This window comes from Myotis brandtii, unplaced genomic scaffold (assembly GCF_000412655.1).
Source record: "Myotis brandtii unplaced genomic scaffold, ASM41265v1 scaffold131, whole genome shotgun sequence".
Taxonomy (NCBI): domain Eukaryota; kingdom Metazoa; phylum Chordata; class Mammalia; order Chiroptera; family Vespertilionidae; genus Myotis; species Myotis brandtii.
Window position 1 is genome coordinate 5,182,508 of NW_005354632.1, and position 26,534 is coordinate 5,209,041.

The 26,534-nt window shown below is 36.7% G+C and overlaps 1 protein-coding gene across 5 annotated transcripts; it reads left to right on the forward strand.

Annotated features, from left to right (window-relative positions):
- The first annotated feature begins 426 nt into the window (after positions 1-426).
- Positions 427-25,462, forward strand: WDR47 (WD repeat domain 47). 5 transcript variants are annotated; one of them, XM_005860075.2, is made up of 14 exons: positions 427-614; positions 2,999-3,082; positions 3,641-3,725; positions 5,096-5,898; positions 7,341-7,467; positions 8,696-8,874; positions 11,957-12,217; positions 14,892-14,967; positions 16,686-16,843; positions 17,413-17,582; positions 18,347-18,523; positions 19,603-19,734; positions 22,336-22,554; positions 24,119-25,462. In XM_005860075.2, exons 1-14 carry the CDS (start codon positions 457-459, stop codon positions 24,259-24,261), a joined length of 2,772 nt encoding a protein of 923 aa, XP_005860137.1. In that variant the 5' UTR covers positions 427-456; the 3' UTR covers positions 24,262-25,462. The 5 variants fall into 5 exon arrangements, with proteins under 5 accessions (XP_005860137.1, XP_005860140.1, XP_005860138.1 ...); XM_005860078.2 differs by having other exon boundaries at positions 428-614; positions 18,353-18,523; XM_005860076.2 differs by having other exon boundaries at positions 428-614; positions 7,344-7,467.
- The last annotated feature ends 1,072 nt before the right edge of the window (positions 25,463-26,534 follow it).

Here is a 26,534-nt window from a genome sequence, read left to right on the forward strand (position 1 = left end):
CCCTTAGGCCCACCTCCTAAAACCATCACTTTGGGGGTTAGGATTTCAACATATGAATTTGGGGAGACACAAACATTCAGACCATAGCAAATGAACCCCCATTACCCATTACCCTGCTTCAATAGTCATGATTATTCTTGCTTCATCTTTATCTTCTCCCACTCCATTCTTCTTGTATTATTTTGAAGCAAATCACAGACTTTATATCAGTTAATCTGTAACGATTCCAAAGTGTATCTCTCAAAGATAAGGACTTAAAAAATCATTGTCATACCTTTGTTACACCTGAAAGAATGACTTGGTTTTGATAAGTATTACAATTTCCACTTTAAAATATCTGAACTAAATATTTCCAAGAAACCTGTTATGTGTACTTTCCAGACAGTTAGTAACACTTGGACATAAAGCAATAGGATTAATTTTTGTTTTGTTCTGTTTAATATTTAGGCTACCAACATGACGGCTGAAGAAACAGTGAATGTAAAAGAGGTCGAAATCATTAAGCTAATGTTAGACTTTTTGAATTCAAAGAAGCTTCACATTAGTATGTTGGCTCTTGAGAAGGAAAGTGGAGTCATAAATGGCCTGTTTTCAGATGATATGCTTTTCCTGAGGTATGAATTCATTAGCTGTGAGGTGTGTGGCTCCTTTAAAGCAATGTTAAGTATCAATAAGGTAATAATGTATAACACAGATAGTTCTTTATAGTCATGAAACAGCTATGTAAGTATAATTTAAAAAAAAAAGTTTGTGTTTATATTGGAACATCTACCAAACACTGTTTTCTGTAGAATGGTTTCAGTAGCAAGATCTAGAGGTCCATTAAAAAAACGGGAGTTACAGCTACGTTGTGGTTATGGCATTGTTAAAAAAATATTTGAGTAAGGAAGCAGGGACTCCAGAAAGAGAAAATAGTTCTGAAATATCATTTTTTAGTCATAGAAATAAAACATTCTCATTATATAAACATATTCATTAGAGAAAATATAGAAAAATAAGGAAGAAAAATCACCCTACCATCTAGATGCTCTACTGACAATTTTCTTGCATATTAAAAAATAACAGCAATTAAGAAAAAAACCCAGCAATTATATTGCATTTATAGTTTAGTATCCTGCTTTATCCATTAACATCATAAGGATTCTGTATGTAATTGTAAATTTACAACTTAAAAATTTTCAAATTTTATTAATTTCCTAATGGTTCCTCTATTTTTAGACAATAAATTGTTTTCAAGTTTTCTTAAATAAATGCTCTACTGAGCACCTTTTTTTCTGTATCTTGGATTAGAACAAGATTCTTGGAAATGGAATTGCAGAGCAAAAGGGAATTAACGTTTGCCAAAATGGAAAGCTAAATATATCCTAACTTGAATTGGACAGAAAAAGAAAAGCCCAAATTTCTGGACAGAAATGTATTTTATGCTTACGTGATAAAAATACCAAATATCCTTGACAAGTTGTACAGATTCTTGGACATGTGGCATTTTATGACTTAGGAAGCCTTAAGAAATGAAGTGGTCCTAGTTCATAGAAAAGGAACTTTAAAAAAAATTTTTTTAATTGAGTTCAGAGAGGAGGGAGGGGGAGGGTATATTTTTATAGATTTCAGAGAGGAAGGGTGAGGGAGAGAAAGATAGAAACATCAATATGAGAGAGAATCACTGATTGGCTGCCTCCTGCACGCCCCACACTGGGGAGCTTAGGCCACAATATGTTAGGAACCAATCCTCAGGCAGTCTGGCCTTGTCTTTCCATTTAGCAGTGGCTCTCAAATACTCCCTTGAAACCTGTTGGTTTGTGAAGAAGTTTTGCTGGTCTGAGGAAAAATGCATGGAATTACAGAATAGTAAGTTTTTCATTAAACAAAATGTATTCATCTTAAAGGGCTAGCCTTTGAAATGGCCTCCTTCCTACATTTATTTACTTATTTATAAATAATTTTTTTCTTAAAGTTTTATATTTTTTATTGACTTCAGAGAGGAAAGGAGAGGGTGAGAGAGATAAAAACATTAATATTATAGAGAATCATTGATCAGTTGCCTCCTGCATGCTCCTTACTGGGGATGAAGCCCACAACCCGGCATGTGCCCTGAACTGGAATCGAACCTGTGACCTCCTGTCTCATAGGTTGATGCTCAGCCACTGAGCCACACCGGCTGGGCTTTCCTACATTTTTAAATATTAAAATTCCCCTTTATAAAATGATTATATATTCATATTGCGATTGCTTTTTATTAATATTCCTTCTTTGCAGAATCAAAAGTTGGCAATCCTGTGTAGATCCTCCTGCCATCCCTTCCTTTTTAAATCTTTCTGTTCAAAATATCCAAAAGGAGGGAAATTGCTGTTATAAAAGAAGAGTGGCAATAGGAATGCCTTGTAACTTAAAAGTTCCAACCATAGGACCTAAAGTAGGATAAAACCTGATCTTACTCCTTCCTGTTTCATTCTCAGACTGTAGACTTTAGTACTAAATGCCTCAAAGATGATTCACAATTTAGAGCAGGATTTTTCAACCTCTGCACTATCAACATTTTGTGCAAGATAATCCTTTGTTGTGTATGTGCTTGGGGGTGAGGGCGTCCTATGCATTGTAGGATATTTAGCAGCATCTCTGACTATACCCAGTAGATGTCAGTAGCACCCCAGTTGTGACAACCAAAAATATCTCCAGACATTGCCAAATTGTCCCCAGTTGAGAAACACTGAGTCAGGGACTTAACCACACACTAGCCCGTAAGTAATAGAGAGTAATGAAAAAAACACATATGTTAGAATGAGGAGTGGTTGTAGATTCACAAATGCTTCTCGTATAGCATATGTTGTTACAAATCAGTTGTGAAAAAAAAATTTTATTATAGTGGTTGAGGAACCAAGTAAAAAGTTCATCTCATTACAGACTTCAGACTGAAGCTTTAATGCTATCTTATCATCTATTCTGCTTTTAATCAGTGTAACCCAGATTTGATAAATACATGGATTTCCCCTTTATATAGGCAGCTAATCCTTGATGGTCAATGGGATGAAGTTCTTCAGTTCATTCAGCCTCTAGAATGTATGGAAAAATTTGACAAAAAAAGGTAAGATTTCATCTAAGGTTTTTTTTAATTAATGTTTCATAACTTGCTATTTTTTAATGTGTTTATTGATATTTTTAGAGAGGAAGAGAGCGCAAGGGAGAAAAACATCGATGAGAGAGAAACATTGATGGGCTGCCTCCTGCACACCCCCTATTGAATTTTGATTTCATATTAGGTTACATTTGACATCTTCCATAAAAACTTGATTTTTGTTTAGAATTAATTTCGGAAATAGAAATCCTTCCTTCTAGTATTAAATTGTGACTACTTGCTACTGAAATTATTTTTATTATGGCTTCAGTGTGATAAGCTTCATAACATATTTTAAGAATTTCCTGAAAGCAAAGGTACTTATAGTAACTTATAATTACATTTGATTTATGAGACATTGGAAAGTTAAATTTTTTAAAGTTCTTTTTTAAAATAAATAATTACTTCTTTAAGACACACTTACCTTGTTTTAACAGCTTCAGGAACTTGAGTTCCATTTCCAGTCTTTGACATTGCTATAATTCAGTTTTTTAATCATTTTAATGCTCCATACTTTATTTTCCGTAGGTTCCGTTACATTATCCTGAAGCAGAAGTTTTTAGAAGCTTTATGTGTTAACAATGCAATGTCATCAGAAGATGAGCCCCAGCATGTAAGATTTTTATTCCTGAAGGTTTGCGCCCTAGTCTTGTTTCAGTCATAGTACTTTTTATTCACTAAAATAAAAGATTAGTGTCATGAGTTTTTTAAGTGTTTTTGAGCCACGATCGGGTAAGCTCTGCTCCTGGGCAGTGGTAGTACTTTCTGCCTGTAGTGAGTCTAAATTCATCCCGTGACGTAGGCAGAGATGGTAACTGAATGGCTGGCTGGTGGGCGAGAACGTGCTCCCGTCCTGTTGAGGTGGTTTAGGCAGCAGTAGAGGTGTGACTTGATGACTCGACAGCAGTGCTTCTTCTTTCGTCGCAGAAGCGAATGTGTTTGCCTCTTCTTTCTGTCTGCTCATATTTCCTTTGATGCAGAAATGTTTTTTTGATAAAATGGTTATCTTTATGACAATATAAATTCAATGATACTAAATTCTTTTTGATTAGAGAATTACTATTCAAGTTTTAATATTAGTTATGGTTACATCTAAAACCAGTGAAACTTTTCTTAAGTGCCAGTAAGTTTTCATTGAAATAAACCATAAAGAAATTACAGTGAGGACTTTCATATATAATAGAGACATGTTTGCCAGATAATGATGTTTACTAGTAAAAGTGAAAGAACACTGGATTGTAAGTCACAGCCCTAATTTTTATTGTCTTTGCCACTAATTGAATTACTTTGATTAAATATGCATCCTAACTTTTCCTACATGTAAGATGTAAAAGCTGGAGTACGTAAGCTGTAAGGTTCCTTACATCATTAAGAGCTTATGGATAAAAATAAATAACAGCGTATGACTAATATCATATTTACTATACAAATTATTGTAATTTGTCTCTCAGCTAAACCTCCTTTTGTTCTGTCTCTGCATGGTTCTTGTAGCAAATGGACTGTCCGATGTTCCTTCTCTTGATTCTCTTTCTTTCCCCATACAAATTTTCCTAAGCAAGTTTGAGAATGGCTCTTTTGCTTTTTGGATAAGCTGGAGTGACAGCAAGTTATATAGACAGTTGAATATTGGTATGCTTCAGTTTTCATTTTTAGAAAACTCAATTATTACCCTCAAAATTATACATTTGAAAATAATAGTCAAGCCTGAATTACAACACTGTTTTTATAGATAAAAGCTTAATGTGCTAATTAATCAAAATAATTTAATCTTTTTATGTTAGTAGTGAAAAATATTTTGGTTTCTGCTTTGAAAGTTGTTAAATATCCTAAAAATCATAAGTGTATTCTGTGACACTAGAGGTTATCCTTTTGCAGTTGAATAGTTTACGACAGTATGTGAAGTATCTTTGTATTTGAATGAAACACTCTCATTGCTTTCATATCTGACATCTCTTTATAGTGATACCTTCTATTTTCTTACAGCTGGAATTTACCATGCAAGAAGCCGTGCAATGTTTACATGCCCTGGAAGAGTACTGCCCTTCTAAAGATGACTATAGCAAGCTCTGTTTGCTTTTGACTTTGCCTCGTCTGACCAATCACGCTGAATTTAAGGACTGGAATCCCAGCACGGCACGAGTTCACTGTTTCGAAGAGGCTTGTGTCATGGTTGCAGAATTCATTCCTGCTGATAGGAAGCTGAGTGAGGCAGGTTTTAAAGCAAGTAATAATCGTTTATTTCAGCTTGTAATGAAAGGCCTACTTTATGAGTGCTGCGTAGAATTTTGTCAAAGTAAAGCAACCGGAGAAGAAATCACAGAAAGTGAAGTACTTCTTGGCATCGACCTCTTATGTGGCAATGGTTGTGACGATTTGGATCTGAGTTTATTGTCATGGCTTCAGAATCTCCCCTCTTCTGTCTTCTCTTGTGCTTTTGAACAGAAAATGCTTAATATTCATGTTGATAAACTCCTGAAACCCACAAAAGCTGCATACGCTGATCTTTTGACTCCTCTTATCAGCAAACTTTCTCCCTATCCATCATCTCCAATGAGAAGGCCTCAATCAGCTGATGCCTATATGACCCGCTCTCTGAATCCTGCTTTAGATGGCCTCACTTGTGGACTGACCAGTCACGATAAGAGAATCTCAGACCTTGGGAACAAAACTTCTCCAATGTCACACTCCTTTGCTAACTTCCATTATCCAGGGGTACAAAACCTCAGTAGAAGTCTCATGCTTGAGAATACAGAATGTCACAGTATTTATGAGGAATCCCCTGAACGGTAAGATTTTGCTCATAAAAAATTAGGAAATCTCCACAAGTCTGAAATAATCTAATGGGTGGGTGTGGGTGTGGGTGGATGCATTTTCCTTAAAAATTTTCTTATTGATTTGGGGGAGAGAGAGAGATTTGTTGTTCCCCTTATTTATGCATTCATTGGTTGATTCTTGTATGTGCCTTGACCAGTGATCATAACATGCTATAGGAGAGCTACTGTGCTGTGGATAAAGTATAAACATTTACTTTGGAAAAAGTTTATCTTGTTTTAAAAAATATTTGAGGTGTAAGTAAAACAATATTGGGAAGCTCAATTATGTTAAAGATGCCACATGAAGAGACTCCTACATGTTTGATGTCAGTATTCTTTTAAAAATATTCGAGTGTCTACTACGTGCTAGCACCATGCTACATCCGGGATACAATGATTGAGTTACTATAGCGAACAAGAAGATAAACAGGAAAGGAAGGTCTATAAAGGAGTGTGTAGTATTTTGAAGGATATTTTTTCACTTGAACACAAAACTCAAAACAAAAAGGAAGAAAAATCAGTTGAAATATGTAAGCTTTTGCTATTCAAAATAATAGTCTCAAAATTAAATGCCCCCCCCCAAAAAAACCCCCCACAATCTTTAGGCATGGGGCAGCGTTGGAGTGGGAGTGTGAAGACCTGGACTCAAGTCCAAGCTTTATTTACTCGCTGTCCAATTTTAGGAAAAGCACTTGTTTTTTAAATCTGTATCCTCATCTGTGAAATGGGAGTTCTAACCTATTTCACAGGTTATTATGAAAGTTAAATGACATAATACCTATGGAAGTATTGTATAAATTTCAAAATTAAGTCAGATGTTACTTTATGAAGGTCATTTGATTCTCTCTCTGGACAGTTAACAACTCTTACAAGTTCTATTCATCTTATGGTCATTACCAGTTTAAAGTCTAGTAGCTAAAAACTCTTCCCAGGTCTCTCTACTTCCTCCTCTCGGTGCATGTGTGTATGTATGTTTAGGTACTTCCGAGTACAAGGCTCCTAACTAGTGATGCCTTTGTGAAGATGACTAACTAGCTCTGCTTTCCTGAACCCAGTATTTTGATATGTCTGACATATCAAATGTTAAATGTTAATTGTTTTATTTTATTTTAAATATATTTTTATTGATTTCAGAGAGGAAGGGAGAGGGAGAGAGAGATAGAAACATCAATGATGAGAGAGAATCATTGATTGACTGCCCCCTGCATGCCCCACACTGAGGATCGAGCCTGCAACCCAGACATGTGCCCTGACCAGAAGTTGAACCGTGATCTCCTGGTTCATAGCTCTGACGCTCAACCACTGAGCCATGCCAGCTGGGCTGTTAATTATTTTAAATTAAAATTTCTCTAACTGAAATATATTTTCCTTCATCCCCACCTCTTCCCTTTTGTTTTCTTGCACCTTTCTGGAAGAAGTGATACACCTGTGGAGGCACAGCGACCTATCAACAGTGAAATCCTGGGCCAGAGTTCAGTTTCAGAAAAGGAGCCTGCAAATGGAGCACAGAATCCAGGACCAGATAGGCAAGAAAAGAATGAGGTAATACTTACTACCCCACTGTCCTTTAGAGCGGCGGTCACCAACCGGTGGTCCGTGAGGCCCGAAAGTTTGGCGACCGCTGCTTTAGAGTGACTCTCTTTGTAAGAAGTAATAGTATTTCGAGTGAAGTAGAAAAAGTACTATTGAAAATACAAATGCATATTTGTACCAAACAATAGAACCCCAAAATATATGAAGGGAGAAATAGACAGTTATGCAGTAATATTTGGAGACTTAATACCCCATTTACAATAATGGATAAAACACCTAAACAAATGACCAATAAGGATATAGAAGACTTTAACAACAGTATAAACCATCTAGACAACTATAAAACACCCCAACAATAGCAGAATACACGTTCTTCTCAAGGGCACATGCAGTGTTCTTCAGGATAAACTGTATGATAGGACCCAAAACAAAGCTCAATAAATTTTAAAAGATTGGAATTATGCAAAATATCTTCTCTGACCACAATAGAATGAAGGTAGAAATTAATAACAGAAGGAAAATTGGAAAATTTATAAATTTGTCAAAATGCAATAATACTCTTAACCAGTGGGTCAAAGAAGAAATCACAAGGGAAATTAGAATACCAAAACATACAATAGTGCCAATATTGGAATTCAGTAAATATTTAAGTCCTGTGAGTTTGAGTGCTATGCAGTTCTTTTAGAGGAGTGAAGTAGGAATGCTGAGACTGCTAAGTTGAACACCCATTTATCCCATATGAAACCTGAACTAAAGTATTGTTTTTGAGGGAAATTTTATAAGTTTCTCTCTAGAGTAACTTATTAAACAATTTACTTGCTTAAATTAAGTGTGTTGGACAAGGTTAATATTGTGTTTATTAAATATTAATGCAATCCCTCTAACTATTTTTTTTCAAGTAATGTAGATAGATTCTTATTAGTCTTTATCTACATTCATATTCTCTAACCATGTTCCCCTTGTGACTACTACAATTTGTATTTTTATCTTGGGTTAGTTAAGGATCCAGGATGACCATTCATTTTGGCCAGTCTCTTGCTGTGGAAAAAAGCAATTGACCAATCTACTTGACTTTAAGACTCATGGATGCTGTTTTTCAAAATGCAATATATTTAGTATTTTCTAATTGTTAAATATAGCTAATTGTATATTTTATTCAGCATTTGTAGAAGTTTCTCTTGAGTAGGAACATATTCAATCACAGTCTTCTCAAATATATTTTTCTAAAATTTTTAAGCTTCGAGACTCAACAGAACAATTTCAAGAATATTACAGGCAAAGATTACGCTATCAACAGCATTTAGAACAGAAGGAGCAACAGCGACAGATATACCAGCAGATGCTGCTTGAAGGAGGTGTCAATCAGGAGGATGGGCCTGACCAGCAGCAGAACCTCACCGAGCAGTTCCTTAATAGGTTGGTCTTTCAGTCATTTTTTAAAACATGAGGAATTGTTTAAAAGCTACTAGAAACATGCAATAAGTGTTATTTTCCATGTAGGGTTTGAAATTTTAAGGGTTTTTTACGTGTTTCGAGTAATGTGGAGTTACATATCTTCAGACACATCATTCTGAGGACTCATCTAGTTGAGCCCTTCCCTTTAAAGTCCTTTCACATCTAAGCAGCCAGAGCCCCAGAGTGTGTGGTTCAGCAGACAGGCTGGAAGCAGACTGCCAGGTGGATCCTGGGGAGCTGAGGACCGAGGGGAAGTTACTTAGCTTCTTTTTGCTTGTGTTCTCATCTACTTCACAGGTTGCCATGAAGATTAAATGAGTTCACATATGTAAAGTGCTTAGAACAGTACTGTCATACATAGTAAGCACTATATGAAGTGTGAGCTGTTATTTTGAGTGCTTACACATACAGATTCTTTTTAATTCAGTGTTTTTAAATGATTCTTATAATTTCTGCCAAGATTATGAACTTATATTATTTTTAATTATAGAAGATACATATAAAACATGTTTTAAAATTGATAAACCAGAATATGTATATTTAAATGATCGAGGGTTGTTGGCAGGTTAAATGAGTTAATGTATATCCACTTACTTAGACTAATTCCCGGCAAATAGGAAGTGTGCCATAATTGTTGGTTATCATTAGGATTGTGATTAGGCAGTACAGTGGTGACTGCCAGTTCTTTCCTTGGCTCAATAATATTGGAAGTTATCTGCTTGACACTCTGAGGTTTGTGCAAGTCAGCAAGCCTGAAATTGATCCTGTTTTCAAACCTTCACACTAGGAATGTTTATAATGGTAACCTAGAGTCTAAGTAGGCCTCCAAAATTCAATTTGAGGATTGTTTTCTTATCACCTCTGATCAAGTCAGTGACTCTCAGAATTATTCTAATTTCATGAATTGCCACTTCTGGTTCTTGGATGTCTTTTTCATATTCATAAATTATGGTTGCAATTTGACTTCCAGACCATTTCGTTTTCAGTGAAAGCAGATATTTAGATTGTCTGAAGATGAAGCGGCAAGGTGATCCCAGTAGGGGTGGGGATGTACTTCCTTAGAAAAACAAACTATTCAAAATGGCCTTTCCTTCCTTTAAAGACAATTATAAATATAATTAAAATTATTTCTTGTAATTTAGATGTAGTATAGAATATATTTATTGTTTAAAAGCTATTCTCAATTTCTTTAGAGGTAAGAATTTAAAATTACATTAAAAGGTATGTTAAAAAAATCCATAGGATAACCAGTTCTATTATAAGTATGAATGATGTTTATCCTAAGCTTTTGTAAATTAGCTTTACATAAATTCTCTGTTGTTCTTTTAACCTTTTCTTACCTACCGTTTTCTAACCCTTTAATGTAATACTTTCATTCAATTTTTTTCTGGGTCCTTACTTTTATATATCTGAGGCTGTACTGGGATTTTAAAGTACCTGTCTAATACCAAGGACAAATCAAATATAGATAGAATCTACAAATTAAAATATGCATTTTCCTCTTAATGTTTTATTCTTCCAAATCATTCTGGCAACAGAGTTTAGTTTTCATATTTAAATTTTGCTTCTTCCTTCCAAGAGGTTTAGAAAAAGAAAGAGAGAGTTATGTTATATAATAGATCTTAATGAAAAAAACCAGCCAAAGCATGATAGGATTTTTATTAACAGTACTCTATCATCACTTTATACCTTTTGATATTTTGTTTCTATTAATACTATTAATTGGCACCACTGATTTGGCACCTACTATAGGCATATTCTGCTCCTCCCCAATCCTCTCCACTTAAATTTTTATTTTTTAAATCCTCATCCAAGGATATGTTTTTATTGAGTTTTAGAAAGAGAGGAAAGGAGAGAGAGAGAGAAACCTCAATGTGAAAGAGATTCATCAATCGGCTCCTGTATGTGCCCCTACCAGGAATCAAGCCAGCAACCTTTTGTTGTACAGGACTGTGCTCCAACACACTGAGTCACATGGCCAAGGCCATTCTCCACTTTTAGAGACTCAAAATGATGTTAGCATTGTCAGCTCTTTATACTTAGCACTCCCTAAATTTATTTGACCCCAGATTCTTTTTTTTAATGGGGAGCATTTCATAGGATTAGTTTCATAGAATATTTGGGAAATGCTGCCTACTTAAATTTTTTTAACTGGTAAATATTTAGTAATGGCTACCAATTCCTATAATATTCAACTGCTCTTTTAAAGTCTTGTTAAAGCCTTATACACACGCGCGCGCGCGCACACACACACACACACACACACACACTAATGTTAGAAAATACAATGAATCACCCCTTGTGCAGTCCTCTCTCATAGTGAAACTAGGCTGGAGAAAAGGATGCTGGGCCAGTTGTGGGTCTAAATCTTAAGAAAGCCTGGCAGCTCCATTTTGTGCCCTCACGGTCTCTGAGTCCAACATAAGGAGTCAGGTTTTCCTAAGGTAGAGACTTGTGATGCAGTAAAAACCCTGAGGCTGACTTGTTTTGCTCCCTGGTACCTGGATCAACGTCTAGCAAATAGACTTTGTAGAATGAATGAATGTGTGACAAATAGGGTTGGCACTTGACTTTGTCCCATCATGGCCTGCTCTAGTCAGTCATTTATTTCCTAGTTGACCTGAGATTACTAGACAGATGAAATGAAATGGTTTGTTGTGTTTTATTGGCGATAAATTTTGGAAGTGGTGATATTTTTATTGACTTCTTTGTGAAATTTAGTTTAAAATTGAGAATTAAACCAAAGTTATACCAGAGAAGAAACAGATTTTTTTTCTGTTTTTATGGCAAAAGGTGCTTTTAAGAAGTCAATGATACCCATCATGCCTATCTCCTGTAAAGTGACATACTGTAGAAAAGTGTGGGTCTTCTTTCAGTATCTTGGTTATGTCTTCAGCTGAAGATGGTAACTTTTTAGTACTAAACTTGCCAGAGGTTATTTATTATATGTGCATGTTTTATTTACCTTCTCAAACTTTTCATCTTCTATGTTAGGAATGTTATTTAGTTTATATTTTAATATACTTATGTTTTTTTCTTATAGGTCCATTCAAAAGCTTGGTGAATTAAATATTGGAATGGATAGCCTTGGTAGTGAGGTGTCCACACTCAACCAGCAATGTAATGGGAGCAAAAGCAATGGATCTAATAATTCTTCTATCATTAGTTTTTCTACACCACCCCAAGATTCTAGCCAGAGATTAACACATGATGCTTCAAATATTTACACGAGCACTCCTCGTAATCCGGGATCCACAAATCACATACCTTTTCCTGAGGAATCCTCTTCTTGTGGAAACCAAGTGTAAGTGCTTTACTTTGTAAAATCTGGAAATATTAACTTCTATTAATAGAAGTATAGAAATTCGAACTTCTTTTTGAAGCCTTACAATAACAGTTTTTGGAGCTCATTTACTTAGTACCAAATTTTTTTCTAATCTGCCTTCATTTATATATTCTCTTCTACTAAATGTCTCTTAAGAGATTATATTCCCCTGTTTTCCTTTTTTTTCTTTCTTATCACACCAGGACAGTTCTGTATTTTTGTAAGCCATCTTACTCAGAGATGATAGTTTTAGCCTTTATCTTCTCCCTGATTTTTCTTTTCTTTCTTTCTTTCATTTATTTATTTTTTTTGCCATTGGTATCTTTCAACAAATAATCTGATTCACAGACTTCAAAGGCATAAAGAAGGTGTTTTATAACTTGGTGGAATGATTGTCCGAGACGGTCTTGTAGCTCTGGCCCCTTCACAGCTGAAGACTTCTTGCATATCTGTGTTTTCACTAGTCAGGGAGAGTCTTTTGTCTTGCTGTCATAAGTAAACAAGTTTTAATTTATGCATTGGGAAAAGTTAAGGAAACTTTTCTTCATTTATTCTTAACGTTAAACACTTTAGAGTGGTTCATTTGAAAATGCATAACTTGCTTTTGCATTTGGATGTTTATATATTTAGTATAAAAAACTGGTTTTATACTAGAGCATAAGTTTATCGAATGTATGCTTCTTTATTATAGTTCCTGTTACACTTGTGTATCCCCAAAAGTAGAACTCAAATTTTAAAATTTAATTTTTATCAAAGTAATATACATACATGGTTTAAAAAGACAAATAGCACATTTCATATAATATAAAAGAAAATCCCATTTACTCATCTTTGTCCATGATTTCTACTTCCGGTAGGCTGCCCATTTTCAACCCAGGCAGCTGTTTCTTTTGCTGTATATCAAAATTTCTGAATAACATGCTTCTGTTATATTTTTATTATCCACCGATTTCCTGCCAATTAGATTTAGCTACTATACTCCTCAGAACACATTCATTTTGTCCACTCCTTTCCAATATATATCCATTTTTGTTTAAATTGGTATTCAGCGTTAACGTGGTAAATGTTATTTACAATTGGGTCATGTAGTATAATGGATTACATTTCCTTTTCATACTACTCTTTGTTTTCCATGGAACAGTAAGTGCCTCGTTTTTGGTGTGCATGTGTATGTGTGTACACTCACAACACGTTCATTTTGTCTACTCCTTTCCAATATATATCCATTTTTGTTTAAATTGGTATTCAGCGTTAACGTGGTAAATGTTATTTACAATTGGGTCATGTAGTATAATGGATTACATTTCCTTTTCATACTACTCTTTGTTTTCCATGGAACAGTAAGTGCCTCGTTTTTGGTGTGCATGTGTATGTGTGTACATGCTAGTTTTCTTAGTACCTGTCATTAACCCATCTGCAGATGCTTTGACAGGACTATAAAATTATAAAACCTCTCTTACTACAGTAAAAACGATCAGGTACTTCCTCTTTCTCATTTTCCCCCCTTAGAGACATCCCTCTAGGATCACTCCTGCTTGATTTTATGTTCCTTGTTTCTAGGCCATTGTATTCAGTCCTAGAGAATCCTGGGACTTCCCTTCATTATCCTCCTGGGAATTTCCTTTGCCTCTTCTTTCTATTGGATCCCCATTTTCAGGATCTCATGTAGTTTCATGAAAAGAGTTTCATCAGAAGTGAAGTTTCTGAGACCTGGAATGTCGACATAGTTCACATTTGATTTGTTAGCACAGCTGAGTATAGAATTCTAGGATGGAAATCATTCCTCAGAGTTTCAAAGGCATTGCCACATTTCCGTGTTCTTGTCAAGAAGTCTGATGCCATTTTGACCTGATCCTTGGTATGAGGCCTGCTGATTTTTCCACCCTGGGTTTTTTTTTTTCTGCTACCATATTTTTATTTTCTAAGCTCTTTCTTATTCTCTAATTTTTCTTAAATTGTTTTTTAGATCTTTTCCTTGTTTCCTGGATTCTTATTTACTCTTATATCTCCAACGATTTTAATTATAGCTTTGAAGCATTTGTTTCCTGAATTGCCTCTCTTCTTATACATTCCTTTTTCTGTTTGTTTTAGTCTCTGGATTTTATGTAGGAGGCTTTTTTCAAGTGTTTGGGAAACCTTGACTATCTGTAAAAAGTGAGGCATTAAAAAATGCTGATTGGGAGGAAGATCTACATATATGAATGGATCTGTCTACCTGTTGACCTCACAAGGAAATGATTGAGTGGAAACATTGTTTTATGGTGGGACCCTCAATTGTCAGTTTCTGTTAGTCATTCCTCTTGGGCCAGATAATTTTCATAAAGAGCAATTTAAGTTCCTGCCTGGGGTAGGATTTAGTCATAGCAACCAGGATTCTGGAACTAATCAGGGGGAAGGTACTTGACATTTCACAATAAAATTTGTGAACTTTGACTTAATCTCCTTTCCAAAATGGCTCTCACTCCCTCCTTACGACTATGCTTGCTGTTAGTGAGTTCAGAGCCACTTAATAAATAGCTCCTGAGAGTAACTTTGGGGACAGTGAGGTTCATTTGCCAAAAAAATAAACATTAGAGATCAAATGGACAAATATTTAGTTAAGTTTCTGTTTTGATGTTCAGAGCAAACTTTATTTGAATTTCTACTCACGCAGCTCATCAGAACATTTGGTCATCAAGCCGCCTCCTGGAGATTCTTCAGGGAATCTGTCAAGATCAAGAGGGGAAGAGGTAATACGTTTGGGAAGGAGGTTTCATTGTTGTTATATATACTTGCAAAGTTTGCTAAGGAATTCTCAATTCAAAGAATGGACCATTATTAGAAATAATCATTATTGCTAATGCTAGGATTTATCTCAAGGTAGTTGAGCTTCCACTGGGCTAAGTGAAAAGGTTGCCTCAGAAAGCACATTTGAGAGTATTTATATTAGTGACCAATAGTGAGCTGTGCACTGCTCTCTGAACCCTATGGTTAATTTATTTAGATACTATTTATGTTGCCCTGGGGCTTCTCATCAATGCATGTTTTTTGCTTTGGAACCAGACATCCTTCCCTAACCAGTATACAGCTTCCCTCTATCTTGTTTTCTATAGTTCACATTTTAACCCCATAGACAAAATCATGATTTCAGATGCTAATGGGACCAAACAGCTAACAAAAATGAATAAAATTGGCTGTTTTTGTGACAAGCACATAGGAATATTTGTCCCTTGCACAAAGATTTATGCTTGCCTAGTGTTTTCGGTCCTTTTGGTTTTCAAGAAAAGCTAGAAATGTAGATTTTTAGTTGAACTCTATTTTCAAAATGGCAACAAATTTAAAAAGTTTAAAACACACTAGAAAAGAGCAAATAAAATTTATGGCTCTGCCATTTCTGCTATAAGCAAATATTAGTAATTATATTAATGTACATAGGCCATTTAATCAGTCATTCCCCTCCCTTTTTGTCTTATATGCCCATGCTATTCGTTTGGCAAACAGTCACATTTCTTGTATATGGATTAATAGAAATTGTAGCATTTTTAGTCAAATAAATTCATGACTAATATAAGAATTCATTCAATTACATAAGACAAACATGTGACATATCAGGCTTAGCCTCTATTATTGCATGAATACATAAAAGTTTGAGTAGAGAGTGGCATAGTCTCTCATTGATACAGTCACTATGGGTCCCAGAGATTGATGCAACAGAGCTGAAGTGATTTGCCTTTGTGTGTGTACTTGGTATTCATACTTCACAAAGACAGGATTAGGCTGGATTTGTTGACCACACTCAGCCTCTAATTCCCTGTTCCAGGTCCGGTCATCCCTGGTCAGGGTAGCAGGGTGCTTCAAATGCCACCAATAGCTGGCATTCACAAAGCCTGTATGCAGAACTGCTTCAACTTGCTTCCTCAGAACAGGCTGTGGGCAGATAGGCTGACAGTTTGAAATAAAAACGAGGCTCAAATAAAATGTTCTGATTAAAATCATTTTTGCAATTTTAAGAAGGTTTTTTTACAATTTCAGTTTGAAATATTAATGTATTCATTGCTGGAGATAATGGCAAACTTATTTTGTTTTTTACCCTAGGTGCATTTAAGAATAGTTCTTTATATCCTGCTTTTAAAAACACAAATAGTGTTCTGTTATTTTGTATGTGTGCTATATTTTTTCCTTGACAGTTAAAGGCAACTTAATATGGGAATATTTATTGTTATATTTTGTCATAGTAAGTGAAGAAAAACTTGAATTTCTATAAACTATCTGAGCTTAGTTTAGCAATGAGTAGCAAAAAATGGAAAAATTGGGGTTAATTGGATTTGCCATTTAAAAGAATACATGATTGTAGATATTGAACATAAAGTGAACAATATAGTTGAAATGAATTGAAACTTGGATAAAGATGAATTCTTTCAAACTCATTTTTTTCATAGGATGACTTTCTTATTCATTCTTTCCATAGGACGACAAATCAAAAAAGCAGTTTGTTTGCATTAATACCCTGGAGGACACACAGGCTGTTAGAGCAGTGGCTTTCCATCCAGGTGGTGGTCTGTATGCTGTTGGTTCAAATTCAAAAACTCTGCGAGTATGCGCCTATCCAGAGGTCATTGACCCGAGGTACGGACAGACGGCTGGCTGTACTGCCAGTCTTGGTTCAGTTTTTATTTTAGCTACATTGGTCCCTTTTGCAGAATTGTCATTCGGTAGTGTTTAATTTTTATTTCCTTTCCTTTTATTAAGTTTTAATTTTTTTAAAAAATATACTTTTATTGATTTCAAAGAGGAAGGGAGAGGTAGCGAGAGAGAGAAATATCAATGATGAGAGAGAATCATTGGTCAGCTGCCTCCTGCACGCCCCCTACTGGAGATCGAGCTGCAACCCGGGCATGTGCCCTTGACTGGAATCCAGCCCAGGATCCTTCAGTCTGCCGGTTGACGCTCTATCCACTGTTTTCTATGTGATCTGAAATAAGAGTTTACATTAGTATAATAATGGCTTATAATTTTACTTTTGGATTTTAAATATGCTTTAACTTTATTTCTTCTAAGACTTTGAAAATTGTTATTAACATGTTGTCAGAAACTTTTTGTGCTCCCTCCCTCAAGAACAACAGTAATATAGAACTTCATACTCATGAATTTTAGCAAGCAAGAAATTGAAATATCTTTCTTAATTTTTTTTTTAGTGCACATGACATCCCTAAGCAGCCAGTGGTACGTTTTAAAAGGAATAAACATCATAAAGGATCCATTTACTGTGTGGCCTGGAGTCCTTGTGGACAGTTATTAGCAACAGGATCAAACGACAAATACGTCAAAGTGTTGCCCTTCAATGCAGAGACTTGTAATGCAACAGGTAGGGCCCAAGTATGGGAGCAGTAGCTCTCCAGTGTATTTTTATCTTTTGCCCATGTTGTAGCTCTCCTATATCTCTCTACTTTCTCTAATAAAATCTAAGAATATAGCCTTAAGATTTTTTTTTACATTCTAATTGCTTGGCTGTATTCATCTGGCATTATTTTTTTTAGTAAGTTCTTACAGGTGGCCAGGTGATGTCTAATCTCTAGAAAATTATTGTTATCAGAAAAGTAACTTTTAAATCACTACCAGAATTGTATTAATGTACATTTTCCAGAGAGCATCTGTCTTCTCTTTCATTTTCTTTGGAATAAAAATTAAGAAGGTAACTCTCCATATAGCTGTTTTATTTTATTAAACATTTTTTAAAAATATATTTTTATTGATTTCAGAGATGAAGGGGGTGGGAGAGTGAGATAGAAACATCAGTGATGAGAGAGAATCATTGATCAGCTGCCTTCAGCACCACGGATTGAGCCTGCAACCTGGCCATGTGCCTTGAACCGGAAATTTAACCAGTAACTTTTCGGTGCACAGGACATGCCCAAACCACTAAGCCACTCCAGCCAGGGCTGAACCAGTATTTGGATTTCTTGAAGTTCTTTGCTCAGTAAAGTGAAATTGGTTATAATATCAATCCCTAAGTGCAAATATAAACCATACCACTCTGCCATTATTCTTGGTCAGTCTTAAGGCAGTTTAGTAATCTCAAATTGTCACAGTAAGTTGAGCAGCATCTTTTTGTTTTAATTCTTATTGCTGTTTCAGGACCAGATCTGGAATTTAGTATGCATGATGGGACAATTAGAGACTTGGCATTTATGGAAGGCCCGGAAAGTGGCGGAGCTATTTTGATAAGTGCTGGAGCAGGGGATTGTAACATTTACACAACCGATTGTCAAAGAGGACAGGGCCTGCACGCTCTGAGCGGACATACCGGTATGTGATATCTGTCTCAGACGCTCCTTTTCTTTTGTTCAACCCATGTTTTCCCACTTCCCCCTGCATTTCATTAATGGGGATATTTCATCAGAACAGATTTCTCCAAGACAGGACATTTTTCTTTCAAAAAGTTCAATTGTGCACATGGTAATGATAGCTGATAGTTCCCCGGGTGTTTAATTCTTTACTTGTACACATAGTTCCTTCATTTAACCCTCACAACAATCTAATGAGGCAGTAAGTTTTATCTCTAAGACATGAAAAGGCAAATGACTGGCCCAATCTTACCAGCTAAATGTGCGGAACTGAAATAGGACCCCAGGTCTCTCTTCCAGAGCTGGTGATCTAACCTTACAGTCCTGTGCTTCCTCTGGAAAACTTGCCGTAATTTCAAATACAAATACATATATTTTCTAAAGAGAGAGAGAGGAAGGGAGAGAGAGAAAAATATTGACTTGTCCCACTTATGCATTCATTGGCTGATCCTGCACGTGTCCTGCCAAGGACTGAACCCACAGCTTGGTGCAGCAGGACGATGCTCTCACCAACTGCGCGAGCTGCCTGGCCAGGCCCAGATGAAAACATTTTTGTAGTACTGATTGTGATATCCTAACATACTGAATAACCAAGAAGGATTAAGCTTATTCATATGGTTTTGATGTGCATTTTACTGAGTTTTAATATATATGGAAACTCTCTATTTAAATAGTAAGTGCATTAAAGTGTATTAAAAATAGTGTTTTAAAAATTAAGTATATTTAAATAGTAAATGTATAACTTTCTGATTATATATTTAAATAGTGAGTATATTAAGAATTATATAAACACACTAAATGAATAACAGGTTTTTCTAGGTTGTGGGTAATTATTTACTGAATAACCAAGAAGGATTAAGCTTATTCAATATGGTTTTGATGTGCATTTTACTGAGTTTTAATATATATGGAAACTCTCTACCACATTGTATATTTGATTAAGCAGACCATCACGTGCCCAGTCATAAGGAGTACTTAGCTCTGAATGTGTTATAGAAAAGTGCTGTTCCACAGTATAACTGAGTGTATGATCTTTCATAGGACATATTTTAGCACTTTACACCTGGAGTGGCTGGATGATTGCATCTGGTTCCCAAGATAAGACTGTTAGATTCTGGGATCTTCGCGTACCAAGCTGTGTTCGTGTTGTTGGCACAACATTACACGGAACTGGTAGGTTTTCTGGAATTTATATGAATTTCTATGAGACAGAAACTATAAATTGCACTTGTGTACTTTCTCTCCTCTGCAATATGTATGTTAAAAAAGGAATAGGAACAAATGAAGACTTTCAAAAAAATATATCCTGTTTTCTGTGTGGTCTGAAATAAGAGTTTAGATTAGTGTAATAATGGTTTATAATTTTACTTTTGGATTTTAAGTATGCTTTAACTTTATTTCTTCTAAGTCTTTGAAAACCGTTACTCACATGTTGTCAGATACTTTTTTTTGCTCCCTCCTTCAATAGCAACGGATAAACCACCATCCTCAACTTTACTGCTGAAGAGCTGCCTTACTCTGCTCTGCACTTGTACTTGTGCCCCTTCAGCCTGGTCCACACAGCAGCCAGAGCACATCACACCTTCCTCACAACACTTCATGGCCCCTCATCGCTCTTAGGTTACCGTGCCTGTGAGACCCTGCGTGGCCCGGCACCGTGGGCCCTTCTAGTCTTAGCTCCCATCACTCGCACCTTTCCTTTCAGTGCCTGACTGTGCCACTCCTCCTTCCTGCAGGGAATTCACCTGCTGTTTCCTGGGCCCGACATGTTCTTCCACATGTCTTCTCACCGTCAGGGCCTTCTCCTCTGTAGGTCTTAGCTTCAGTGACACCTTGCCAGAGAGGCCTTCTTGGGACTTCATCATTATTTTCTATCACTGATCTCCATTGATTCCCTTCACAGCTCTTACCACTATTTAAAATTACATATTTGTTTATTGCTAGTCTCCGCCAATAGATTTTAAGTTTCACAATGGCAACAATTATATCTGTTGTAGTTCCCTGAGTAGAATTAGCACCTACCCAAATACATGGTCCAAAGAAGTAGTGATGTAATTACTCAGTTGAATAAATGAGCCTGGATTCTTTTGACAGCATAAAAACTAAACTCATTGTGTTTCCCCTGCAAATCAGCTCTTGTTCCCATTTTCCCTGTTTTTGGATATTACTTCCCTTATTTCCTCATGCAACTAGATTGCATCCAGGACTCATTTTCACTCCCCCCCTTTTTTTTTTGGCCCCCATCCAAGCAGTTAATTGCCAAGTCTGTGGATTCTTTATTCATATATTTTCTGAAGTCTGTCTTTCCTCATGCAGGCCCTTATTCATCTGTTACTCTATTATTATATCTTGTCTTCAGTGCCCTCCCTTCTACAGTCTGTCTGTTTTAATTTGATGCACATTCACATAGGTTACTCTTCCCAAAGTCCTGCTTTCTCTTCCTTAGAAACCTGCATGACGCCTCACTGTGCACAGGAACAGTTCACACACCCTGCGCTTTGACGTTTGCGATGCTCGATGGTCTGTCCTAACCTGCCCGTTATGTCTCAGCTCCAAGCTCCTTTTATGTGAACTTGTTAAGCCAAGTCACTCAGGCCCAAATGAGCTTCCTACCCTTAATCATGTTTATACTTTCTCTATAAAGCTTTTCTTAGTAATTCTTCATGGCCATAATAGCTCTCTTCACTTCTCTATCAAAATTTCAAACAATGACCCTAGACGGCTTGGCTAATGAATAGAGCATCAGCCCTAGGACTGAAGGGTTACGGGTTCGATTCCAGTCAAGGGCACATATCTTGGTTGTAGAAGGCAACCAATTGATGTGTGTCTCATATCGATGCTTCTTTCTCTCTGTCTCTCTCCCTCCCTTCCACTTTCTCTAAAAATCAATGGAAAAATTTCCTTGGGTGAGGATTAACAAAACAGAAATTTTAAGCAATGGATATTTTTAATTGCATGTGTATAATACATTTAAGCACACATTCTCTCTCCCTCTCTGTCTCCCTCCCTGCCTCTCTCTGTCTCTCTCATACCGTTTATTAATCTTCAAGATCTAACTTATGTGCCTTTTTCTGTGAAGCCTTTTCAGGCCACTTTGGTCTAGAGCAGTGTTCTTCAACCTTATTTTCCCCTGCTAAGGAGAAAAAATAAATATTTGGAGAAAAACTAAATATTTTTCCTAATAAGAGAAATTAAATGCTAAGGAATGGGGTTCCATTGGGTGGGGCTGAGCTTTGAAGGCTATAAGCCATTGCTAATGGTTAGTGCTTTTTCTCCTGAGAGTCATTTTGCACCCCCTTGGGAGCATTGTTGCCCATTGGAGATGCCTGGTCTAGAGCTAGGCTCCCGCCTGTTGGCCGTTAGGCATGTGTTGCTTAGAGACATTTTCTCACTGTGCCCTAAAACGTATTTTGTTATTTAATTTCTTGTTCTCCCAACTAGACTGTAAGCTGGGACGGGACTATTTCTGGACACTTACCCAGCATTAGGAAAAGTGGCTCATCTATTGCACTGTAGGCAGTGCTGTCCCAGGGGTTCTCCCGGATGACAAGAGGATGGACTGTCTCATTTCTCACAGAATCTGGCTTCATACCTTGCCCCTAAAAAGGACGCAGTTGTTTATTGGCTGACTGTTAATTTGTATTTTTCCATAACTGAGCAGTGTGGCAAGCTGCATTACATTTTTAGTATATGGCTCAGCGAACATAATTAGTTGTTGCAGTTTAGCTCTATTGATTTTTCCACACTGAACCTTCCATTCCTTCCACCATCCAGGCAGTGCAGTGGCATCCGTAGCTGTAGATCCCAGTGGCCGTCTCTTAGCCACAGGACAAGAAGATTCTAGCTGCATGTTGTACGACATCAGAGGAGGAAGGATGGTACAGAGTTATCACCCTCATTCCAGCGATGTGCGCTCTGTTCGATTCTCTCCCGGAGCTCACTACTTGCTAACAGGATCCTACGATATGAAAATCAAGGTGACAGACCTACAAGGTGATGCAGATGGACCTTTTTCCTTTCTATAGTCTCTCCTGTTCTATTTGGGATCTTTCTTTTGTTAATCTGGTGGGATTGACCCAAAAACATTTTCAGATTTTAGTTTTATAGTATTTACTGAGCAAATTACTGGTATTGTATTGAGATGAATTATAGCAAATTATTAAATTTATGTACTCTTTGCTTCTATTTTTAAAAACTTAGTGTGTAATCTGTGTAATTATGTCTTCAGAATGTAGTTTTATTGTTAAACATTTATTAAGCAAATCTGTGTACCAACTAGGGACAGAGAGGTGAGTAAGACATGTAACTTCCTTTTGATGGCGCTTACATTTTAGACATCAGTAAAAAGTAACTCAAATGATGTAATTTGGGGTATTGGTGAGTGCTACTAAAACATTAGCCAGGGAGGAGAGAGACTGGGGTGCTAGGGAGTGTTAGTTTTGGTGGATGGAGTGGGTCTCCCCAGGGAAGTGCCATTTGTGGAGAGACCTGAATGATGAGAAGGAACAAGCCATGCCAGGGCCCGAGGGAAGACCACAGCGAGTGCAGCTTGTGGAGGCAGGACCAGTTTGGCATGTTCGTGACCGGAATCGAACCCGGGACCTTTCAGTCCGCAGGCCGACGCTCTATCCACTGAGCCAAACCGGTTTCGGCTATAGGCATTTTTAAAAAAACATAATGGAATCCTGTGGAAGACTTAAAACGGCGAGTGATATGATCTAAATTACATTTTTAAAAGATAATTTTGAGTCCTGTAGGGAGAAGGATCATAAGTATAAATATCAGTGAGGAGCCTTTTGGAACCATTCAGGTGAGATATGATGGTGGCTTGGACTAGGGTGGTAGAGGCGGAGGTGGCAAGAAGTGACAATTTGGGATATACTTTAATTTATTTGGATTAAGTTTGCAAAGTGAGGGGAAGAGGAATCAGTGCTGATCCCTAGGTTTTTGGCATGAGCAACAAGATGGTGCCATTAATTGAGGTGGGGGTCAAGACATGTGGGGCAGGAACAGGTTTAGGTAAGAAAATAAAGAGTTTGCTTTAAATAGGTTAAGTTTAAGATGACTGTCAGGCAACCAAGTGAAATGTTGAATAGCTATTTGGATACTAGTCTGGAGTCAGGTGAGAAGTCAAGGTTGGAGATGAAATATATGTGACTCATATTAATGGTCATGGTACCAGGACACTAGATGAAATTTCCTAAGAAGTGAGGGATAAAGGGAACAAGAAATCTGAAGGCTGACACCTGAGATTTACCAAACTTTAAATGAGGAAGAGAAGGGAAGCCCAAAGAGGAGACCGAGATGTGGTGGCACCATCAGGAGGAAGTGACCTTGAGTTTCCAGGAGCCAGTGGCAGCTGTGTGCATGTTACTAAATACTACTAACAATGACATGCCCAGTAATCTAGCCCTTTTTAAGTTTTTCAATATATTGTATTAATATAGTTTAGGAATTTTATACTGTAATTAGTCCTAAAGTAACAGGAAGTCTGTGAAATCTAAACATAGACTTATTTTGTATTGTAAGTCAGTATCTCTTCTCTTTTTTAATGTAGGAGACCTCACTAAACAGCTTCCCATCATGGTGGTGGGGGAGCACAAGGATAAGGTGATTCAGTGCAGATGGCACACCCAGGACCTGTCCTTCCTGTCGTCCTCTGCAGACAGAACTGTCACCCTCTGGACTTACCGTGGATAGAGCATGCCCAGTGCCTGTCTGGGCCGTGAAAGCGCGGGGACTGAAGACTACTGATTGTGACAATTCCAGATTTGAAGAACGCAGACTGACCAGGAAAGTGGCTTAGCATGAGGAGGCCCTTTGACCTTGTACCCCTTTGGTAGGAGCTGTGGGCGTGTATTCTGCAGTGCTTTCGGTCTTCCACGTGAGCTCGTGCTGCTGTGACCTGCTGTGTGTCGTCTTGTTGCCAAAGTCTGCGGAAGAGCCCTGTGTTGTCAGTGTGCACTCCAGTCAAGGTGGACGATGTGTTTACGGTTTAGTATTAAAGCATTCCTTGGTCTTTGCCGAAATAACAGTTTTATATACACATGAGATGGAACTGTACTTTAAGCATATTATTACATGTAATGCAACCAAGTTCTACACAGATAACATAGGTGTTCAGAAGTTATGTTGTTTTTCTCACAATCCCATGATAATTGTATCACTTGCCAGCTAGAGGTCAGAATTTTATGTCTCTTGAAAGTTACATGGTTGTTTTCACTGAGGATCATTCTTGAGTTTAAAGATGGAGGGAAACTGCTTCTTAGATCATTATGTGGTATAGGCCTTTTCTTTTTTCTTAATCCAGGGATATAATTACTATTTTGTCACCTTATTTTGTTTCATGCTTAAAAGGCAAATGTGTTTGCTTCAGAAACTTGTTAATTTCAACTTTTTGAATGCAACAAGATACCTCCCTTCCAAACTGTACTGCAGGGCAGAGCAGCAGCGGGTGTGATGCAACACTTGACGGTGCAGTCAATTTACTGGCCAGCATTTTCCTCTAAAAAATGAAAACTTTGCCATAGACTATAGCATGGCTTGAAATGCTATGTCTGCATGATAACTTAAAGATGGAAATTTTAAACTTTTGCACTCCAAAAGCTTATTTGGGTTTTTTTCTTGCACTGTTTTGTGTAATGCAGAATAATGATTTTATTTCTACGGCAACGTAGATCCTAACACGTATCTTTATTTTCCTATTGTACAGCAATTTTACTTTAAATTATTAAATAGGCTATTTTATTTATTTTAAATGCAGTTGAGTTGGTTCTAATGATTGAACTGTCTGTGCACTGTATGTAGCAAGCATTTTTAAACTATTGTATACAAGTGGAAAGGGTATTAGAAGTGTAACTGTGCTATTATTTCAATAAAGACCTCTTGACACCTAAAACTATTCCTGTTTCTCAGTGTCTGTGGCTTTCAATTTAGAGGGTTATTTTCTCCAGTTTACTTGGAGGTAGTGTGTTCCAAGGGATGAGCAATCAATTTCTTAAGTTTCTAAAGTTCTTTCACTAATTTACTTTTTAACCCTTCACGACTGCATAAGTTTTGTGTCTTCTACCTCTTTAATTCAAGATCTAGAGAACTTCCTATCTTGAATATATTCTGAAAGATGGTTAATACAAACCTGGCAAAATGTATAAATTCTAAGTTAGACTACAAATGAAATGAGTGCTCTTAGAAAGAAATAAAATCTAATTAGTTTGTGGCTATTCAGTAGATACACAGTTTTGCTATCTCTTAGGCATGCAGAAGGGAACTCCACTAAAATAGGCTACAGTCTTTTCTTTAGTTTACTTTCTTGCTTAATTTTACACATTTTAGATATACCAGGTCATTAGTGTTAAATTGTAAACTAGGAAAAATAGCAGGGTTGTTTGTTTTTTTTAGCAGTTTTTTTTAATATAGACCAGCTCAACTTCATAGTAAAAATGTTCATACAATTTTGGATCCCACATTCATCATTATCAAGGAGTAGCCTTTAAGATCCTTCCATATGTGGGATATGGAACCCATTTTGCAGTGTAGTAGATAATGAGCACTAGAAGTTGTCTTACTGCAATAAACATTTGGTTACATATGTTACATATGTTCCCGTGCCTCCACATTGTCTTCTGCATGGAGGTGAATAGACTTGGTTCATGTGAAAGAGAAAGTAAGGGAACTGAAGTATCTACATTCTCTGGACCCTTCTTAGTGAGGAGTGCAGAAATTAACTCCTTGGTAAAAGCTTCAGAGGTCTGATTCAAATTTTATGTTTTAAATGTTTAACTATTTTTAATTGTAATAAGCTAAAGGCTACAGTCAACAGAGTGAAAAGGCAACCCATGAAATAGGAGAAAATATTTGCAAATCATATATCTGATAAAGGGTTAATATTCAGGATAAAGAATTCCTATACCTCAATAACAACCCCCTTCCCCCAAACAACCTGATTAAAAATGGGCAAAGGACCCAGCTGGTGT